Source organism: Anticarsia gemmatalis, chromosome Z, assembly GCF_050436995.1.
Source record: "Anticarsia gemmatalis isolate Benzon Research Colony breed Stoneville strain chromosome Z, ilAntGemm2 primary, whole genome shotgun sequence".
NCBI lineage: Eukaryota > Metazoa > Arthropoda > Insecta > Lepidoptera > Erebidae > Anticarsia > Anticarsia gemmatalis.
In genome coordinates, this window is record NC_134776.1 from 1,748,498 (window position 1) to 1,767,167 (window position 18,670).

At 35.4% G+C, this 18,670-nt stretch overlaps 1 protein-coding gene across 2 annotated transcripts in view; it reads right to left on the bottom strand.

Moving 5' to 3' along the window:
* The window catches only part of LOC142986723 (uncharacterized), a 175,758-nt gene extending 162,010 nt beyond the window's left edge, over window positions 1-13,748 (bottom strand). For both annotated transcript variants that reach the window (XM_076135331.1, XM_076135332.1), the window contains exon 1: window positions 13,298-13,748. In XM_076135331.1, coding sequence (XP_075991446.1) covers window positions 13,298-13,417 — 120 coding nt within the window. In that variant the 5' untranslated portion in view covers window positions 13,418-13,748. The remainder of the gene's footprint in view (window positions 1-13,297) is intronic.
* Between the last annotated feature and the right edge of the window lie 4,922 nt (window positions 13,749-18,670).

An 18,670-nucleotide genomic window follows, 5' to 3' on the forward strand; every position in this document is an offset into this window, starting at 1 on the left:
AGGTTTTCCCGCTATGGGGCAGCAGTATACTACCTTTCCTCCTAATTGGTAGGTACAGTTATAATACCTACTTTACCGATACCGGATGGTTTGTTTAAATATGTTAGAATGATTTTAAAATTCTATCGATTGTGTGTAGGAGGAAAGAAATTAAATAAATCATATGGGATTTTTGTACATAAAACATATGAGTAATATGCTCGTATTATTATATTTTATTTAATACTATAAATGAATTATAAATTCTTTCTCAAATATGGATCAACTAATCTACAAAAAAGGTATGAAAGTACCTCACGAAGATCTGCCGTTCCCGAGTGATTGACCATACTGTTTCGCTATAATTGGTATTCTTTCTCACGAGGATAACAGACAATTAAAAAGAATTTCACAAATATGATTATATTATTATTGAGTGATTTTCAGATAAAGGAGCAAAATACTAATCTGTATTATAATATACCCTAACTTTAAAGGCTTACAGCTTTTGAACGAGTTATTAAATAGAGTTACGTGAAATTAGATACCTTTGACGGCATATCTTAATGTTTTCATTATGTTGCACAATCTAGGTCACATCAGATAGGACGCCTATCAAGATTCTCAATCAACACAATCTAGTGTTTGTATCTTAATTAATATTCGTAATTAGTATCACAATTTCGCACGGGTAGTACACCAAAATGATAAAATTTTCAGTAAATGGTTCCAGGTTCGAGCCCGAGGTAACACACAAATGACTTCAAAGTTACGTGTATTAAAACGGTGAAGGAAAAAGTCGTGATGGAACCTTGCAGCCTGAGAGTTCTTTCGAACAATTCTTGAATGTATGCAAAGTCCCCAACCCGCGTCCTTCATTACGGGAGGAGACCTTTGAGCAGCAGTGAGACATAAATGGTTCAAAATAATGCTTTAGGAAAGAGCACATCGGGGACTAAAAGCACACCGGCCACGTAAATGCATCATTTCATGAACAACACAAAAGGCTGACTCAGGATTCAAATGCAAATGACTTTTCAGTACACATGTATCAGCAATAAGTCTTCCCAAATAAAGCACACGTGCCAAATTTTCAAGATCACACACATTAATTTGCTATACAGATGATCTCTTGATAGCGGGCTGACATAGCAATGGCACCGGCGTATTGTCATTGATAATAATACGCGCGTTGTGGCCTGCTATCAGATAAAGCCGCAGACAAGCCGTCTCCCCGCCGAGATAACAGCAACGGCTTTTGTTTGCGGGATGCAGACACGGTGATTACAAACCACTTATCTATGCACATATAAATATGAGAACGAGATGGAACACCATTGTTGTAGTTCAGAGTTTGTTGCTATAGGAGATTGTAGCTGATGGTCTACTAAACTTTTCTAAAATAGCCTAGTGTGGATTGTAACGAATATATACCCATGTAAGTAAAATGTTGAAAGATTTTTTTAAGTGTTCAGAAGTTATGATTGGAACAATTCAAGCGTTCCTAAATTTCCCATTCCAGGAAGTCCAGAATATAAGAGAGCGATATTTATTTTCATTTCTCCAACATACGAATTATACGAAACAAGGACCATTGATACATTATTTTAAAAAAACTAACTGCATTATTAACTGTCATAAAAACCTAAAATTGGTATGCGACAAGAATACTAGGTATAAATGTAAGGTAAAAAGTTGAAATATTGAATAAATGTTTGAAATTCATAAAATCCTGAATTGCACGGTATAATAGTAGTGTTAGGTATATTAATGTCTATGCATGGTGTTGAATAGGTAGCTGTGTGGTTTTCCTAATGGATATTGACAGTTTGTCCCAAGTATTATTTATTATTGGTAACGTGGGTTTAGGTTGCAATTTGCTAAATTATACCAAATATACTAATGTTTTAGTTATCATTATCACGAGTAAATTCGTTGCCAATGTAAAAAGCTATATCCCAAATAATCAATCAGAACTGCGAATTTGGAATCTGCAGTTGTTTGGACATAAAAATACTTTTGACATAAGAATGCATCGCCTATGAGAAATTTATGCTCTATAAAAATACTTTCTTCCCTCTAAATTAAAATGCATTTACTTAGCGACATAACTCAATAAGCATGTGCAAGTCAGAGGTCTTCGAGAGACTTAAACAACTTTATCCCAAGGTTGTCTTCAGGCAGGAAAAGAATGTAGTACACGTGTTCAGTCCCGGCTTGCCATTGTGAGTGCTGTTCGATGGTGAACTTAACAATCACTTATGTTATTCTGCTTAACACATAGATGTCGGTGGGTGATATTAAATCCTTTCAGACGATCTCTGAGGTGAATACACATTAAGACATTGACATTGATACAGAGATCCACGTGTACTTTTAATTTTTTGTCCGTCATACATTACAATAATAATGTCCTTCCGGCTTTTCCGGCTTTGAATGTCCGGCTAGGGCGGTCAGTTTCACTGAATCTAGCCAGCGGCGTGTTATAGTGTCCAAGTGTTTCCACAATACACAGGTATAACACTCTTTATTTCGTCACTCTCATAATTTATATATAGTATATATTTACAACTAATTTTTAACTCTAACATGTCAAACTAAACCTGCCTTCACAATCAAGTTCTAAACATTCAAATTAAAACTGTGCAGATAACAATAAGTTGTTCCCATAGGAGGCAACATAAGCAGCAGAATAGTGCAATACATCGGTCCCAAGCTGCCAAACTAACAATACATAAACTGAGAACTGTGTAACTTGTTCGGGCGACAACTGAACTGTTTCGAATAACATTTGGTGAACAGGTGGCCACGGGCTACTTCTACCTACGTACATGAGCGCTGGGAACTGGGTCGTCCGTATACGAATTAGTTTTTGTACTAGGAACTAGAATTTCGTACAATTTCGATAGGTTTTCAACTAGTTTTTTTTAATTTATAGGGTACTACATTGTAGTCGACAGCACAATGTTGTATCGCTAATAAATATGGATATTCTATCAATATGATAATCTTATATAAAAAACTGACAGGGTAGTATAGTACTACTAGAGCTAGAGCAGATAGGTCTTAACCCCTTTTTAAGAATAGGAAAAAAAACATGAAGTCTTGCTTTTTCTCAGCTTTTCTATAATGAGAAAAATCTGGTGATCATTTTCAAAAAGTCTATGTGGAGAGTTAGTAGTTTATCATCAGGTATCTCTATCTAAGGATTAAATCGTTAAGGTGCGCTAGGAAGGTTATGAACTCGCACCGCAGGTTTTACGGTGCTATTTCATTTGTCAATTGTTCCTTCTATAGTTTAAGTTTTCAAAGCAAACTACTTAACTTCATACGAATGCTCAATGCAGTATCTAGCATACACATCATAGAAGCTCATATGTGACGTCGTTTTACAGCATTATCCTTACTATAAAAAAAAATACATTTAGACCATGACTGTCCCACTGATGGGCAATGGTCTCCTCTCATCATGAGCAAAGGGGTAGTCTGCCTTGCCCCTGCGCTACCTTGAATCTACCACACTGGCCAAATGCGGATCGAGGATTTTGCATTCCTTCAAGAACTGTGTTAAAGAACTCTCATACATGCAAGATTGCATCACGAAGTTTTCCTTCACCGTTGAAACAAGTGATTATTACTTCTAATGCACACATAACTCCGAAAAGATCTATCTTTACTATCATACTAAAAATCCGAATATTATCGAGAGTATTTGTAGTGTTCAGCAGTTTGTACCTCGTGTCCCTCCAGTCACGTTTCTTTATCTACTACTGAAGCTATTTGTATACCAACGTGAGGATCTTGGACATGAGCGTCTGAATAGCCGGAACTAATCTCCACTGTGCTGTTATTGATACCAGCACACAATACAACAATCATTTGGATATCTGTGTCAATTATTCTGCTGAGAATATGAAGAGGTTTCGCCTTTTAGCTTGGTGTCTATAGACAAGTATTAAATTATGTAATAATATCATTTTGTTGTATGTGATAGATATGTTTCACGATAAAATAATTTTCAACACATTACAACTACTTTGACTGCTGAAATCTGTCGAAATACCAACCATTGATTTGAACACATACTATAAGCGTCAAAGGACTGTTTTAGGAGTTAATCATCGTCATTAGTGCATTGAGTGAGTTTTGAATGCATGTCCTACTGATCCCTAGTTTAATAAGTCCACTAGTTTAACTTCGTACACATTCATGTTTCGTACAATTTGATAAAAAATATAACTATGTGTTTCTAAATTAAATGTGATTTAGCAGCCAAAACATTAGAAATCTTAACATGAACAAAACGAAACATTACCGTTGTAGCCACGGTCAATACATAGCAATATAATGTGCAATACAAGAGAACAAGCTAGACCGTGTCCATATTAGGCCAGCAGTCGTTACATGGAGTTTATGGCTCGTGATAGTGAACCGGTTGCAATGGCTCCAATTACGGCTTACTTCTGTCATCTTAGACAATGTTGCTGCCATCTACCTATGTAATAGCTCCCTTTTACAATCGGGAAGAGAGAACTAGATAATTGAATGACAACGGCTGTTTTCTGTCAAGAAAAAGGCTAGTTAGATACCAGATTATGTCAGGATATAACCGAGCATTAAGTTAGGTGGGACGAAATTATGTGACAGACTTTATTGTTACCGGTCGTTTGGTCAGTGTTTTACCGTTTGAGACGTTTCTTTTGATAATCGAGTAATCAGTTAGCACTTGGAAACCTGGCTGCGGAACAGCAATAAAAGGACGCAGTTATATCATCGATGTAAAAGGAAGTGTCTATAAATGTTTCGCTTAATTTACAATATTTTTTTCGACAACAAAGTATAAGAAAGCAGCTTGAAAATGAAGCTTCATTGGGCGACCTTATACTGTTTTAGCTGCATGTTAGACCCGAGTTTTGTCGCCTTGAAAACATGATAGCTCTGAAACCGCGCTATTGTCCTCGCGGTTACTTTAACTTTCGGGTTTCCAACCGCGCCCTCATCTTGGTGATGTAAGTTATTCTACATATAATTACGATAGATGGCGTTATACCCAAAAAATTTAGGCAACAATACCCCCTCGAGGCCGCGAGTTCTTTTTTTCGTTCCACTTAACATTCAAAGTCTTTTTAACTGACAGATGTCATCTCGTATATTGAACTGCTCAAGAAATAACGCCAAAGAAGGCATTGACTTGTGTAAAATCGTTTGACGTAGGTATAATGTTTTTTTTCTTTGTAAATTACGTTTATTTTCTGAAATCGTGTACCTGTTTTTGAAAGTTATTTCGGTAATGTAGTATTTCTTGAACTAGACTGACGTCTCTTTATATGGGGAGTCAAATTATTGTTTATATTGTTGTTTTGTAAACGTTGGTACACTGTCACTTCTGAAAAGTAAGGCTTGTATCCAGGGATGTCATAATTTTGCTATCTATCGGTACCCAAAGCTGCAGAGAAAGTTTCAAATTCAAGGATTGAACCGACGCCGACGTCAACGTTTGCCATAACATCTCCGCCTAGACTCAAGCGAAATCTAAACCAACAACACTAAATAAATAGCTTTCTTCTTCGTGCGTAAGTAAAGATAAATAAAAATTTAGAATAATTTTAATTATTAAGTAAACATCTAAATCTGTGTTTATTACTATCAGATTACTTGTGGTCGAATCGTTCGAGGCCAAGCATAGGTCTTTAACTGATGAATTAACAAGTTCTTGAACCTATTACGTGCTTTTTTAATCATTAATCATGTAAAATTGCACATATCCGGCATCATACATTCCAATTAAACTGTGGAACAAAGAAATTTTAATTACACAACATATTTGTCCACGTAAAGAAACTCAATAAACATGTTCACACACGTTCCTAATTACGTTCATTAACGATTTATGTAAAAATACCGCTTATTCGTCACTCCGATCAACACCCTCCCTAATAAATCTGTCGCTAAGTAAGCCTAAAGAAACACAACGTTCGTGCTTGACGAAAGACGCACTTAGTTGCGTGCGCTCTCGTAAAATCAATAGTTGCCTATAGAACACTTTATCCTTTAACCGATTCATGGCCAATGACTCAACAGTTGAGTCATTAAAAAACCTTTAGGAAGGCCGATGGCTCAATTGGTGAGTCAAACCAAAATTGTATAAAAACGGATATTAAAAAAAAAAACACTTAAACTACCATTTTTCAGATCTCATTAAACATTTCCGTGAATATCAGACCTGGCCCTTCAATTTAGAGAATATTTTTATTAGTCAGGTGTCATAAACCTTTTGTATAACTGCCGCAAAACATCTTGTACACTTTTTTGTAAAATCGATTGACTACAGCTTGGAAAACCTTGATTTTCTTTATCTTCAATTTGTTGATCATGGAAATCAGTAAACATTGCCTGGCTACATTCAGTAAAATCGTCGTAGTCCTGATTATCTACAAATAATATTACAATAATAAATAATGATTGAATACTACTAAAATGTTTACTACCTCTGCAATATTTCATTAAAACCAACAAATACTACCTTGAAACGCCATATTAACTTTTATTATCCACAAATTCGAATAGGAGAACACAGTAACACGTTTCTGGTTGTCAGACTGGCTCGAATGATGGCGAAAAGCATTAAATCATTACAAGGAGCCAATGACTCATCAGTTGAGTCATCCTTCAGGGAGGCCGATGGCTCAAATGGTGAGCCACCGACCAATGAATGGGGCCTGGCTGAAATGTTCACGAAAATGAAGGTGGCAATGAATCGGTTAACACCCGCTATTTCTCTATGAAATACCATTATTTTTGGCTTTAGGAAATGTACATACAAGTCAGACGGGTGATCTTTGCTAGAGGCAGCCGTGGATGAAGCAAAACAGTACGTGACATTCTTTAATCTCCGCCTACGAAGGTCATGGCCCGGTATTCACAAAATTATAATAAAAGTGTTCTAAGATACTTTAATCCCCCATCAATACTAATTAAGTGAGGCCCATTTAACTATTAATATAACACTAATTGAGGCAATATAAAAACATTAATTATACATAATATATCAAATATTTTTAAGGTTTTGGAAAGAGGATAAAGACTCAGCAACACAAATTGCCTTCGTAATATAAATACATCGTTGTGTAAGTAAATTATGAACTAAAAACGGGACAATTTCTTGGAAGTAATTAGGGCGGGGTCGACTTCACCAAACACACACATGGCTGAAGTAACTTGTAAGGTATTGATTCAAATATGTCTTAAGACTTAACTCTAGGAAGTGAGGACCCTTAAGCCAGACGAAAGCGCCTCTCAGAAAAAAGGTGGAAAGAGGACTATTAAAGTTATGCGCTGCTGAAGCAAAGTCCATAATAAGCAATCGTTAACTAAGAATAGATGGTATCAGCTTCTTGATGAAAGTCGCTGACTCTAACTACCACGATTTCATGTCAAGTCATCCCGGTAATGTATCGAATGTATGTTAATGTCTGTCAAACAAAATACCCCGCTAAAGGCTCAGAGACTCGATGCCAGTTGCTTCTAGTAAGATTATTGTATCTAATAAGACCAAATTCCAAAGTTCAATTACTCGGAAGCACCAAAACCATGCCTGCATATAAATACGTGTAGTGGCTTCGACAAAGTTGGAACCAATCCCTTGTAATAGGATTAGAAACCTATTACCAGTAACCAGGCAGCTATCGAAATTCCAGGCAGCTACTGAGTATACTTACCCTGACAGGAAAACCCAATTATGTTCTATCTGAAGTGAGAGACGTTTTCTCGATCAACTGTCGACTTGAATCAACGATAGTGGGGAAATGCATTTACGCTAATCATGAATGACTGCAGAAAAGTGTGCAGTAATTTGCCAACAATCGGGGAATGGTATTCAACCAACCCTTATTAGATCTCTGTATTATGGGTTAAATGCGATGTATTTCTTTAATTAGCTGCACGTCTACTCTGAATATCCTTTTTCCAGTCTAGAAAGCGATGCGGCGCATTTTAATTTTATTAGTCTACTTTCCTTTGATTTGCTTCGACGGGTGTTAATGGCCAGGGGCTAGCCGCTAGACAGTTGCGGGAATCCTTTGAAAGCAAAGTGTGTTTAATTTTCTCAGTCGTATTAGATAATGTGATTGCGGACTTTGAGTGTGGAGAAAAGGAATATTATAAAGATAATTAACAGTTCCGTTGATAATCTAGTCAATAAGGAGTAAGTATAAATATTGACTGGCGTAAAGATCCAGATTCAAGCTCACGCATGCAGTCGCCGTCTGACTGAAAAAAAAGTTATCATTGTAAACTGTCATTTGTTATCGTTGTCTTAGTGGCCGAATCTTAAAGTTATTTTCCTTCATGGTACAGACTTTAACAGGACTAGTTTTCTTCAGATTTTTTTTATTCGATTGTCTACATGACATTGATCATCTTTTGCTACGCTTCTTAACCTTCCGTCATTTCATACGTAACCATTCTTGGACCTTATACCTACTTATTATCAATGTTACTCGCAAACGTAGTAGATGTGCTTCCTTTATGAGATTAATTCAAGTCATTACTGGTAGACAGGTACACAATCAGTTACTTTGTGTCTGAAGGCAGACAGCGAAGGACAGGGTAGATAACATTGTTTGGGGGAGGCCTATGTCCACGGACAGACGGCTACAAGCTAATTGATTGGTTCATTGAGAGTTCGCTCACTAAGTGCGGGCTGCCAGACGCCGCTAATTTTCAAAGGCGAACGTTAAAGTTAATTGTTTAAAAGCCTGCATAACAACAAAGATTTTTAAACAAAGTGCAACGTAACTAATATTCTTTTTACTTTCTGCATATAATAGTTTCGTAGAAAATCGCCTGTGCCGGACGGAAGTGCAATAATAATATAAGTGGTCGACCACTTTCCTTATATGTAGGGAAATATGCTCAAGATTTTCAGACAGAAAATATCTACAGCAGTCCGGAGCAAGGAACTTGGTGAAAGATGAAATTAGGTATGCGAAGAGCCGTGCGCGATGAGAATGTACCTCTCTAAGATGATGCCTGCATTTCTAGAAAAGTGTCGCAGAATTTTCGTGCATTTAGTTGACTGCAAGTTCAAATGTAATGTAAGTTTTGTGTTAGAAAAGTCGCATCAACAACGACAAATCCCTCGCGACACAGGAATTATGCGACGACGATGTGGACTTTTAACGAAAGCATATTTATCCGAATCGCTGATTTGATTCAACTATTAGGAATGCTTTCATGACCAAAGTTTGTTATGTACCAGTGGAATTAATGCAATCCACACCTCGTGATAATTATATTCGCAATTCTAAACGATTGGATCACGAGCATTATTTTAAATGCGTTGCTTTTATAATACCTGACTAATCTCAGCTATACTTAGATATGTCGACGTAGTACCGAGGTAGTGTTAGTGGAATATTCAATTGGAAAACTTTCGACAGCCTAGAAGCCTGGAATACGATAGGGTACCCGGTTAAAGGAGATAGGTTTGCTCTTTCTGACTTCGTGTGCAGCAGTCGCATACATTAAGGCTGGGACAGCCGTGTTGTTGTAGTGTTAAGTGCTTCTATTGCCTTTAAGAGCTATGCGAGTTAGCGAGAACTCTCTACTCGTTATTACTTCAACTTGTAGTTTTAGCGATCGGATTCTTAGCGAGTTACGTTGGCTGGTCATTATAATTATCTTCATCATGATATCGTGATTTCGATCTATGGAACTTGGGCAGTCATGAATTGACTACTATTTGACCCGAATTAATAAATGATTCGAATTGAACAAATATTTGACCGGGTTCGAAGTTGTTTTTAGACTTATAAAGTTGTAATTGGTGTCTGTTATAATTTGACCGTAATTATATACTATCTTTAACTATTGATAAAGTTATTTGATACCGTGATAATTATGAGAAACCTTGTAATGGAATATGCGTAACTTTTTGTAAAAATAGATTGTTCAGTAGTTCTTCGTGACTGATAAATATACATACATATATCAATCAAATACGTTTGTAAGTCAAAACGATTTTCGTAAAAAAGACTTCGCTGTCTGTAAATTGTACGAAACATACAAACTAAAAAGTACTACTAGACATGCAAATAACAAAGATATGTAGTGCCATTAATTAAATTAGATACATATTCAAATAAATGATAAACTCGATGTAGGCAGCCGAAACATGGCGAAAAGTTGAACAAATAGTCTTAAAGTATTACACTCGTGTTGTATTTGATCATGATTATGCGTTTGCTTACAGAAATAACCGAATGAAGAAAAACCTACCTTTTAAATTAATATCTATTCTCTCTATAATTAAGATATCATGAGGTTTTATTGGGGCTATAATATAATTTCACAGTTAATACTAATCTTTTTTATTTTTCCGTAAAGGACTCTTCTTTTTAGTTGTCTTTCTTAGACTTTCGTAAGTAAAATGTGTTTTGGGATTATACAAACATACAAATCGCGTACACTATGTACGTTTGGAACGACTTCGCTAACAACTACCTGTGGAATAGTATTAGTTCCGCATGAATCGAACCTGTATCGGCTGAGCAAGGGAATGGCGCGGGCGTTAGAGCGTCTATGTGTTCGAAAATAAAGGAAATGAATTGTGTATTGGAAAATTCTTAGTAGGCCTAGAAAATTGTAATGGTGAGCTATATATATCGAAATTTGACGTTACTTGCTACCAATATGAAAACTCCCGTGCATCTTGAAAAGCCGGCGCCTTAGTTGTTTAAGAACTTTCTGTGAAATTTCGCAAGTCCTTTCTTTTTTTTTAATAAGGTTTAGTAACATTTTATCGTTTAACTATTAAAGGCGATTGTAGATTGATTTTGTGTTACGACTACCGTGTTAAACGACACAACAAGCGGTACTAACTAAATGGTGATCACTATTGGTCACCCATCCATGGACAAGCCGCAATAGTAGTTGCTTACCAAAATTTATTAAGTTTACCCCTGAATACTATTAGCAACCACGGATTTAATTCTACTAAACGGGGTATTTGCAAGACAAGGGGGAATTAGGCACCCTTCGTTCAAAAATTCGATACATTGTCCCGTCCCCTCCTCCTATAAATTGGGATAGAATGAAATCGAAAACTTGTTAGCTGTTTTAATATTGTTACTCTGTGTTTGTAAGGAGAGGTTGTTTTTTTCATCATATCGCTCTCGCGTGTGTTGGACGCTTCGTGGACTCTACCGGACACTTTTTAGAGAGGTGGGGTCTTTGAGACCCCTCTTTGTGCAGGTATCGGTACGGTATGATATTTTACTTCAATATATCTTTGGTTTTTAGATATAATTTGTGACTTTTGAATATGGTGATAAAATTTTTGAGTATGCTAAAGGAAATATAGTGTGGTATTTTTCAATAGAAGTTTACTAAAAAATGATGAACAAATGACTGTTTTAAACATTTTTATGAGCCATAGGATAAAACCATACTCATTTAAATTGTAAAGAATGTTACATTCAATTGTCAATTGAGGTGCCTGAAAGGAAACATGTCAGGTATTTGTTAAGAGTTGTCTGTCAATCTTATGGCCTAAGTGGGTCAACGGTACTAAATCATGACAATACATTGTTGAAGCACATATATGTCTATATATCATGGATATAACTGTATTTGTATGGATAATAATACCTTGTCAAGATATTTTGGGGCTTTTAAGAAATACAATTAACATATTTCTATTGTTTAAAGTGTGAGTAATGGATACTTTAATATAATTCATGCGAAACAATAACTACATTTACATATTTTCAAATTCATGCTTGTTTAGACAGAGATAAATATAATATGTTAATATTTCGAAATAAATTATAAAAAGAAGGATTTTAATTTGAAATAAGTTATGGTGCTTAGTTACCTGACATAATTTGAAATAAATTTATTAATTTCAAAAATGTTGTCACATAATTTTATTAAATTTTCCTCATTTACAGAAATATATATATTTCACTTTTAGTTAGAATTGCCAAGATTTGTCAACATAATTTAATCTAAGCTGTGGAGATTCTAAGACGAAAATTGCAGAGATCTTACCAGGAGTTTATGTACATTGCAATTCTATGTAGTAAACTAGTGCCAACATATTGTCACTATGTGTTAGTAATTATATTTAATACATGATTATCTGTCTGCTATTCAGCCCTAGCTGTTATGTTTCAGTATAGCATTTATGTGTTCTGGCAGACTAAAACCAAGTCAAGGCTGACCATTGCATTTTGGTAAGTTCTATTTTCAAATGAGATGCTAATAGTTTTATGATGTTGTTAACTTATGAAGGAGGTTACTTGTCAAGAACTATTTGTTTTTTATGGTTCAAAGTTTTAGATTTTGAATTTAAATATTATTTTTTGTGACAGTTGTTTTTTTTTTAACATAAGTTGTCAATTTTAATTTGTGTAGAATTTTGTAGTAGTTAGTAGAGAATTATAAGAAAATCATGTAAGAAAAAAGTTTTGTAATTGTATTGCCAGTTTTTCTGTTATTTTCAACAATTATTGGCACTGTTTGAAGGTTTTGACTTGTAGATAATAAGTAAATTATATTTTATGTTTTGGACAGCACCTATCTGACAATGACAGTTAACAAACTATAAATCATATTGACAGCAATTTAACAACTTATTTATTTGTATTGTTAGAGTTTGCAGGCAGTTGTTTATTGTTTTATATAGATTATTTACAAGAGGAAACTGATTCTTATATAAAATTCATTAGGCCAGGCTAAATATCTTATTGCAAAATAATAATGATAACTTAAAAATAGCATGGGTAGAGCTATGAAATAAAAGAAATGGAAAAAAATATATAAAAATAAAATAAGTAATGTGTATAAATGATGACACACCAAGGTAGTGTAGCTAGTGACACAGAACATGAGCAGACAGCTATGAGGCCAGCACACTACAACAATTAGCAGTGACTAACAGAGAAACTCTACTTTCACTACACACAGCACACCCTACACACCTCTACACATTCTACTGAACAAAACATAATATAGGTAACATAACAAACATCGGATTTTTCATCAATAACAATCGAGTGCACGTAGCACCATGAGCCGTGATAAAAATACGATGTTTAATTAGCATAGTGCGGTGTTACGATATGAGCAAATATCATAACACAAAGTAATTCAAGACGGGTAAACACGTTGATGGGCCGACAGTGGCGAGACGCTGCGCGCTCTTCGGCTCCACACTGACGTACACATCAAATAAACAATAATATGAATGAACGGAACGTGCTCGCCACTACTAAAGCGATTACAAAATGCGGTTATAGCTAATTAAAATGTTTACCAGCGTGTCCTGGTCCCCCAACTGGCGGTAGTAGGACTCGCTGCTACCACGCCTGCTGCCAATACACAGGCTTTGGCGCAGGTAGCCAGTTACGAGGGAACAAAAACTGCATTTCTGCATTGTTGTAGTTTGTATTTAACTGATTACACACTAAAAATCTAACTCCGAAGAGTGTGCCGTGGAACGGCAGTTCTTAAACACATCTTTGAAACGCATTTTATATTTAACATGTCTAAGTCTTTTGCGTTTCGAAGTCATCGTGAACAACTTGTATTTTAAGTTGACGAAAAACAATGATTTATTTTATTTATTAGTGAATAACCACGCCACGCTATACGAGTCAAATACGTTGACCAGCGCAGAACTGCGGACGTCGGGCAGCGCAGCGCGCGTTCCGCCACCGACCTGAGCTCAGTTGCCGTCTAGTGACAGCTAAAACGACCGAGCTGCGAATGACTGAACCGTCCTTGCTACTTTGCTCGACTCGTTCGTTTCGCGGCCCGTGACCCGCCTACTAAAGGCGATCAGCCTTGCGGCTTTAGGTGAAATGGAACGTAATACTGAGAATAGGTATTAGTAGAATGAGAGAGAATACTGGAGCTCTATATAAAGGAGTACATAAGCGAATTTTGATTGGTGCATCGCAGAACTCTATACCTAGATTTAGTACAATCGGTAACATAGTAGCGCTCCGTATTCGAACGGCTGCGTAAAAAGTTAATAAAACTTTTTCGGACTGAGATTTAAGCTTCATTAGGCAAAGCATCGTTGTTATTTACTAACGAATTAAAACCTAGCATTCGTTATTACATTAAAACAAACCGACAATTAAATATTTCATCATTTTAAACGACAATAATGATTGATATCCGAATATGTAGTCACCTTAGGTACTGCGGTACATTCTTAGACTATAAGTATCAACTATAGTTTTTGGCAATTTGCCTTTAAAATAACTACCGAATTATTATATTATTCTTATCAATATAAATCCGAAAGGCCTCCTAGGCTAACTAACTGCAGTTTTATTTCCGAGAGGCCTACTAGGGTCTAAGCGCAAATATCAAATTTTAATGCTCTATACAAAGAATAAGCTTTTTACTCTGTAGGAAAAGTAATTATAATATCAATTAATGAATTTTATGATCAAAACGGCTCCCGACTCACTTTGTGAACGTGGTGGATTTTTTAAACTAGGAGTTCTTTACTGTAGGTACAAACTATGAAGATTGTTAGTTTGTCACAAAATAAAATAAATAATGCTCAAATGTTTGATGGAGAATTGTTTGACGAGTAATAAATAACAAGGCAGTAACATCCGTTCTTTGGCTTCCCTTACCTCAAATTTTTAGTAACCTAGTAGGTAATATAAGTTAGCCTCATCTTGCCTTAAAATTATCAAAAAATAATTAATTATGTATTTACTAATTTAATGAAAACCGTAATTATTTTTACGTAACCAAAATTATTTTTATCAAATAATAATTTAATTATTTCCTTCTTTCATATTAAATATTGCAACACAGATTATGAAACATTAGGCGCGTTCCGTATCACACGACAAACAATACATAAAGCGTAACTCTACCATTTAATCTTATTTTTTAATCCTATATAATATATTTATTTGTACCTATCTGCAAACTATATATTTTAATAAATAAATTATATTTATTTAGTCCATTTGATTCCTAATTAAGCAAGAATGCTTAATAACTCTATAATCGTAAAATCGTGTAAACGAATTTTGGAGTAAAAGAACTAATTTTAGCATAATTCTCAGAAATACTAAAAAAAACAAATTAAATATTGTATCTTAGGCACGAGTTTTATTTTTTATTACATTGTATTTAATAAGATTTCCTTGAGAAAGAAAAATATTTCTTAGAACCGCTTGTATATTGTATAGTCTGTGGTAAGGCCAAATTTCTTTCATTCATTCTCGCCCGCCGAATACAAAACAACACGTTTTTTTATTTTTTATCGAAAATGGTACTGCCGTCTTAATTATGAGTGAAAAATAATTGAATTGTGTTAGTTGTTGGATAAATTGTACGTAATATGATTTTACGTAATAGTTTTGTGTTTATGTAAAGTTAGAAATAATACTTTTTAAAATAATTTGTCCGACGGTTTTGTTTTTTTCACGGTATGTGAGCTTTTCACGAAATATTATCATTTTTTGTGGCTAGTCAATTTCAAATTCATCGGAATAATAATAAAGAATTTAAGGAAAATAGTAAATTTTTACCGCAAGCAGATAACTAGTATGTTTAGAGATACGCGGGTGTTTCCCAATATTATGTTAATATTATCCTTTTTAATATTGCGATAGTTGAAACATGAAAAAACGGAAATTCTGCATTAGGGTTCGTATATTTGAGCCCGAATTAATTTTTTACCACTCATATTTGTTAATGATGTCTCTAATTTGCTGATGATGATCAGTCTATTGTCTTTATGTTACAATTCTAGGCCAAGGTGAACAAACTGACATAATAATAAGACATTTGGCGGATGTTTGTCATCATAGTAGGCATTTTTTGACGGTAATACGCCATATTTACCGATATTGTTTAGAATGTTAGTCACTAATGTGTATTGTAGAGACATCTATTAGTGATTAGTGGTAACCATTGTGTTAGATCCAGTAGTGTCCAGTACATTTTAATTAATGTAATGAACTTGAGAAAGGTCAACTAGTGGTTATAATTTGTGTTGTAAGTTATTAAAATATGATATAAGGTAACCTTCAGAACTATGGCGCTTATGAATAAGGTTTCTTTTTAATATTTGCTTGTATTATGAGTATGGTGACTGTAGGTCTGTAGTAGTATGTGTTATTTCAATAACTCTAATTTACTTAAGTAAATAGAGTAAGTTTGGAATGTAAGTACGCAGTTAGTTTGTTTATTGAGTAATCTTCGTTTTGTATTTACGCCAATAACAGGTAAAGAGGTATTTCCCCAATTCTAAGAATCTCGCGCAAAATACCTACCCATATAAGAAAGTTAAAGTAAAGGGCCAACCTTGCGACTAAGTTGTTAGCTGAGCCGAAGGCTTCGTGAAGGCCTATGCAACCTTGAATTTACAAGCGATTTTTTTATTTATCGGTTTTATTTCCAAGAATATTCTAAATATGCACGATAATTATTTTCTTCGGTTATTCAAACTAGATTTAGGTATATCAAATTTGAGAACGAATTATAAATTACCTCCATTATAATAGTAAACTGCAGCGCAGAACTTGTTAGCATTTTTTGTATAAGTAAGTGTGAAATAAAAATGTTGTTTTTATCTCAATTGTAATTTTTTTACTTTGTGAGCTACTTAAATATTCTTGTGTTATTTTCCTGTCTCCTTATTAATACTACTTTATGCATTTATTTATTAAATTCACTTAAGTACTTTCTATTCAAGATAATCATTAGTCATTTTTAATTTGTGCTCTCTATCTGTCTTAATAAGACAAGTTGGTTGAACCTCATGCCTAATGAGCTCCCCATAAATAAGCAACCAGCAAATCAAATCCATTTTTGTCTGGAACAGTCTACCGGTCACCCATACAGTCTTCAAATTCCTATAAGATCTTCTTTTGGTAAATGAATACCAAAAAACCACATGAAAATGCCCCAAAAATATTTATTGTCTAAAGAGCAATTCTTTTCCTTATTCTAACGCCATCTAGTAAACAAAAAAGACACTACAGAATTATATCACAAAGATTTTAAACTTTTTTGTTTTGCCGTCAATATTTATAGTCGGAGTAATTAAGTGCTTTATGACACTGTAATAGCAATTATGATTCCATACAAATTGTTTAGAATGAATAAATAATTTATAGTATTGCCGTCTTAAGACAAGTACCCATGACTGTGCGCTCGTCGCTGCTTGATCGGTCTCTTAACAATATTGCATTCGATATATTAACATGGCGCCCTTATTTCTCATGTTTTTGTCCTTCTTATTTCTTGCGTAAAACAACCCGTATATTTTCTTAAGAGAAAACGAGGCACAAGAATAAACGCGCATCTTTTAAAAATGTTTGTTAAAGCGCACCTGTTTTTTCTTCTCTAATACCTCCTTATACTCTCTAATAAATCAGTGGAAAAATATGTCGAGCATAGAATTAAATTACAAATTAATTTTCCATCGTGTTTAAAAAAATCTTTACCATTACGCGCTGTTTTTTTAAGTACAGGCCGTAGTTATGTATGCACAGCAATGTAGGTAGCAACTCCAAGTTATTTTCTAAAAAGTCAACCAAATATGTCTAATTTTCTTCTGAATAATATGTGTATCTCGATGATAAATTAAAATCCTAGTCGTTGAAGAACCCACAGTTAAGTAATCGCTATAGTTTTGCAGCGAGCCCCCGCCCCGCTCTGCCGACGGACTTCGAAGACTCGAGCACAGCATGCATCAAAACTATCAAACTAAACAAAATATTATGCTTTAAAGATAAAATAAATCAAGCAAAACTTAAACTAATATTTCTGACGCGTGGTTAGTGGTCAATCTAGATACAAAGTAATCAAAGCGGCATTAAGACTCTTGATATAGAGTGAACAATATGATATGATTGACTAACAACCAGGATCAAAATCTTACTTTAGAACCGAAGCATCCTCCGGCCCCCATCTCGGCACCGCCGGTAGCCCACCGATCGGACCTCCGACCGATGAGCTACGGGAACAGCTGACGAAACACCTCAAGTCATCACGGCATCACCCCCATAAAGTCTTTTTTTTAATTTCCGCATTTTCAAAGATTAAATTCACAAAAGAGTCAAAGTTCAGTACGATTAAGAACGCGCGGAGCGGCCGACAAACTACTGCCTCCCGTAAAGTAAAGTTCAAAAGTTCTCTGGATGCAGCAGGACACGGACGATTCGCGGGTACGTGCGTTCCTCGCGGCGTCGCTCCGGACACTGAGGGCTGTGCGCTTACACTGACGTCGGCTCACCAATTTATATGAACTGTGGACCTATATCTTTTTGAGTTCCTGATGGAATACGGCTGTATCACGTCCCTGTGGGCGCTGACGCCTCTCCGCCACGCCTCTTCCACGCCGCCTCGCCTCCGCGCCGCCGCCCCTCCGCCGCCGTGCCTCTGCCGTACCGCTGAGCGCCGTACATGCCGCTAGTAGCCGTACCGCACCGCAGCTCTACCGCCGGTGCAGAGCCTACCGTTGCATCATTGTTATTTTGGCGTATCTTATCGAGGATCTTAGTTCTTTCGATCGAATGTTTAATGCAGAGGTGGTAAAGGCGCGGTAGAGATACAACACTGCTTTCTTACCCTGCACTTTCTTAATAAACTATCAAACTATTCTGTAATAGCGCGTGCGAATGAACATAGGTTATGATAACTT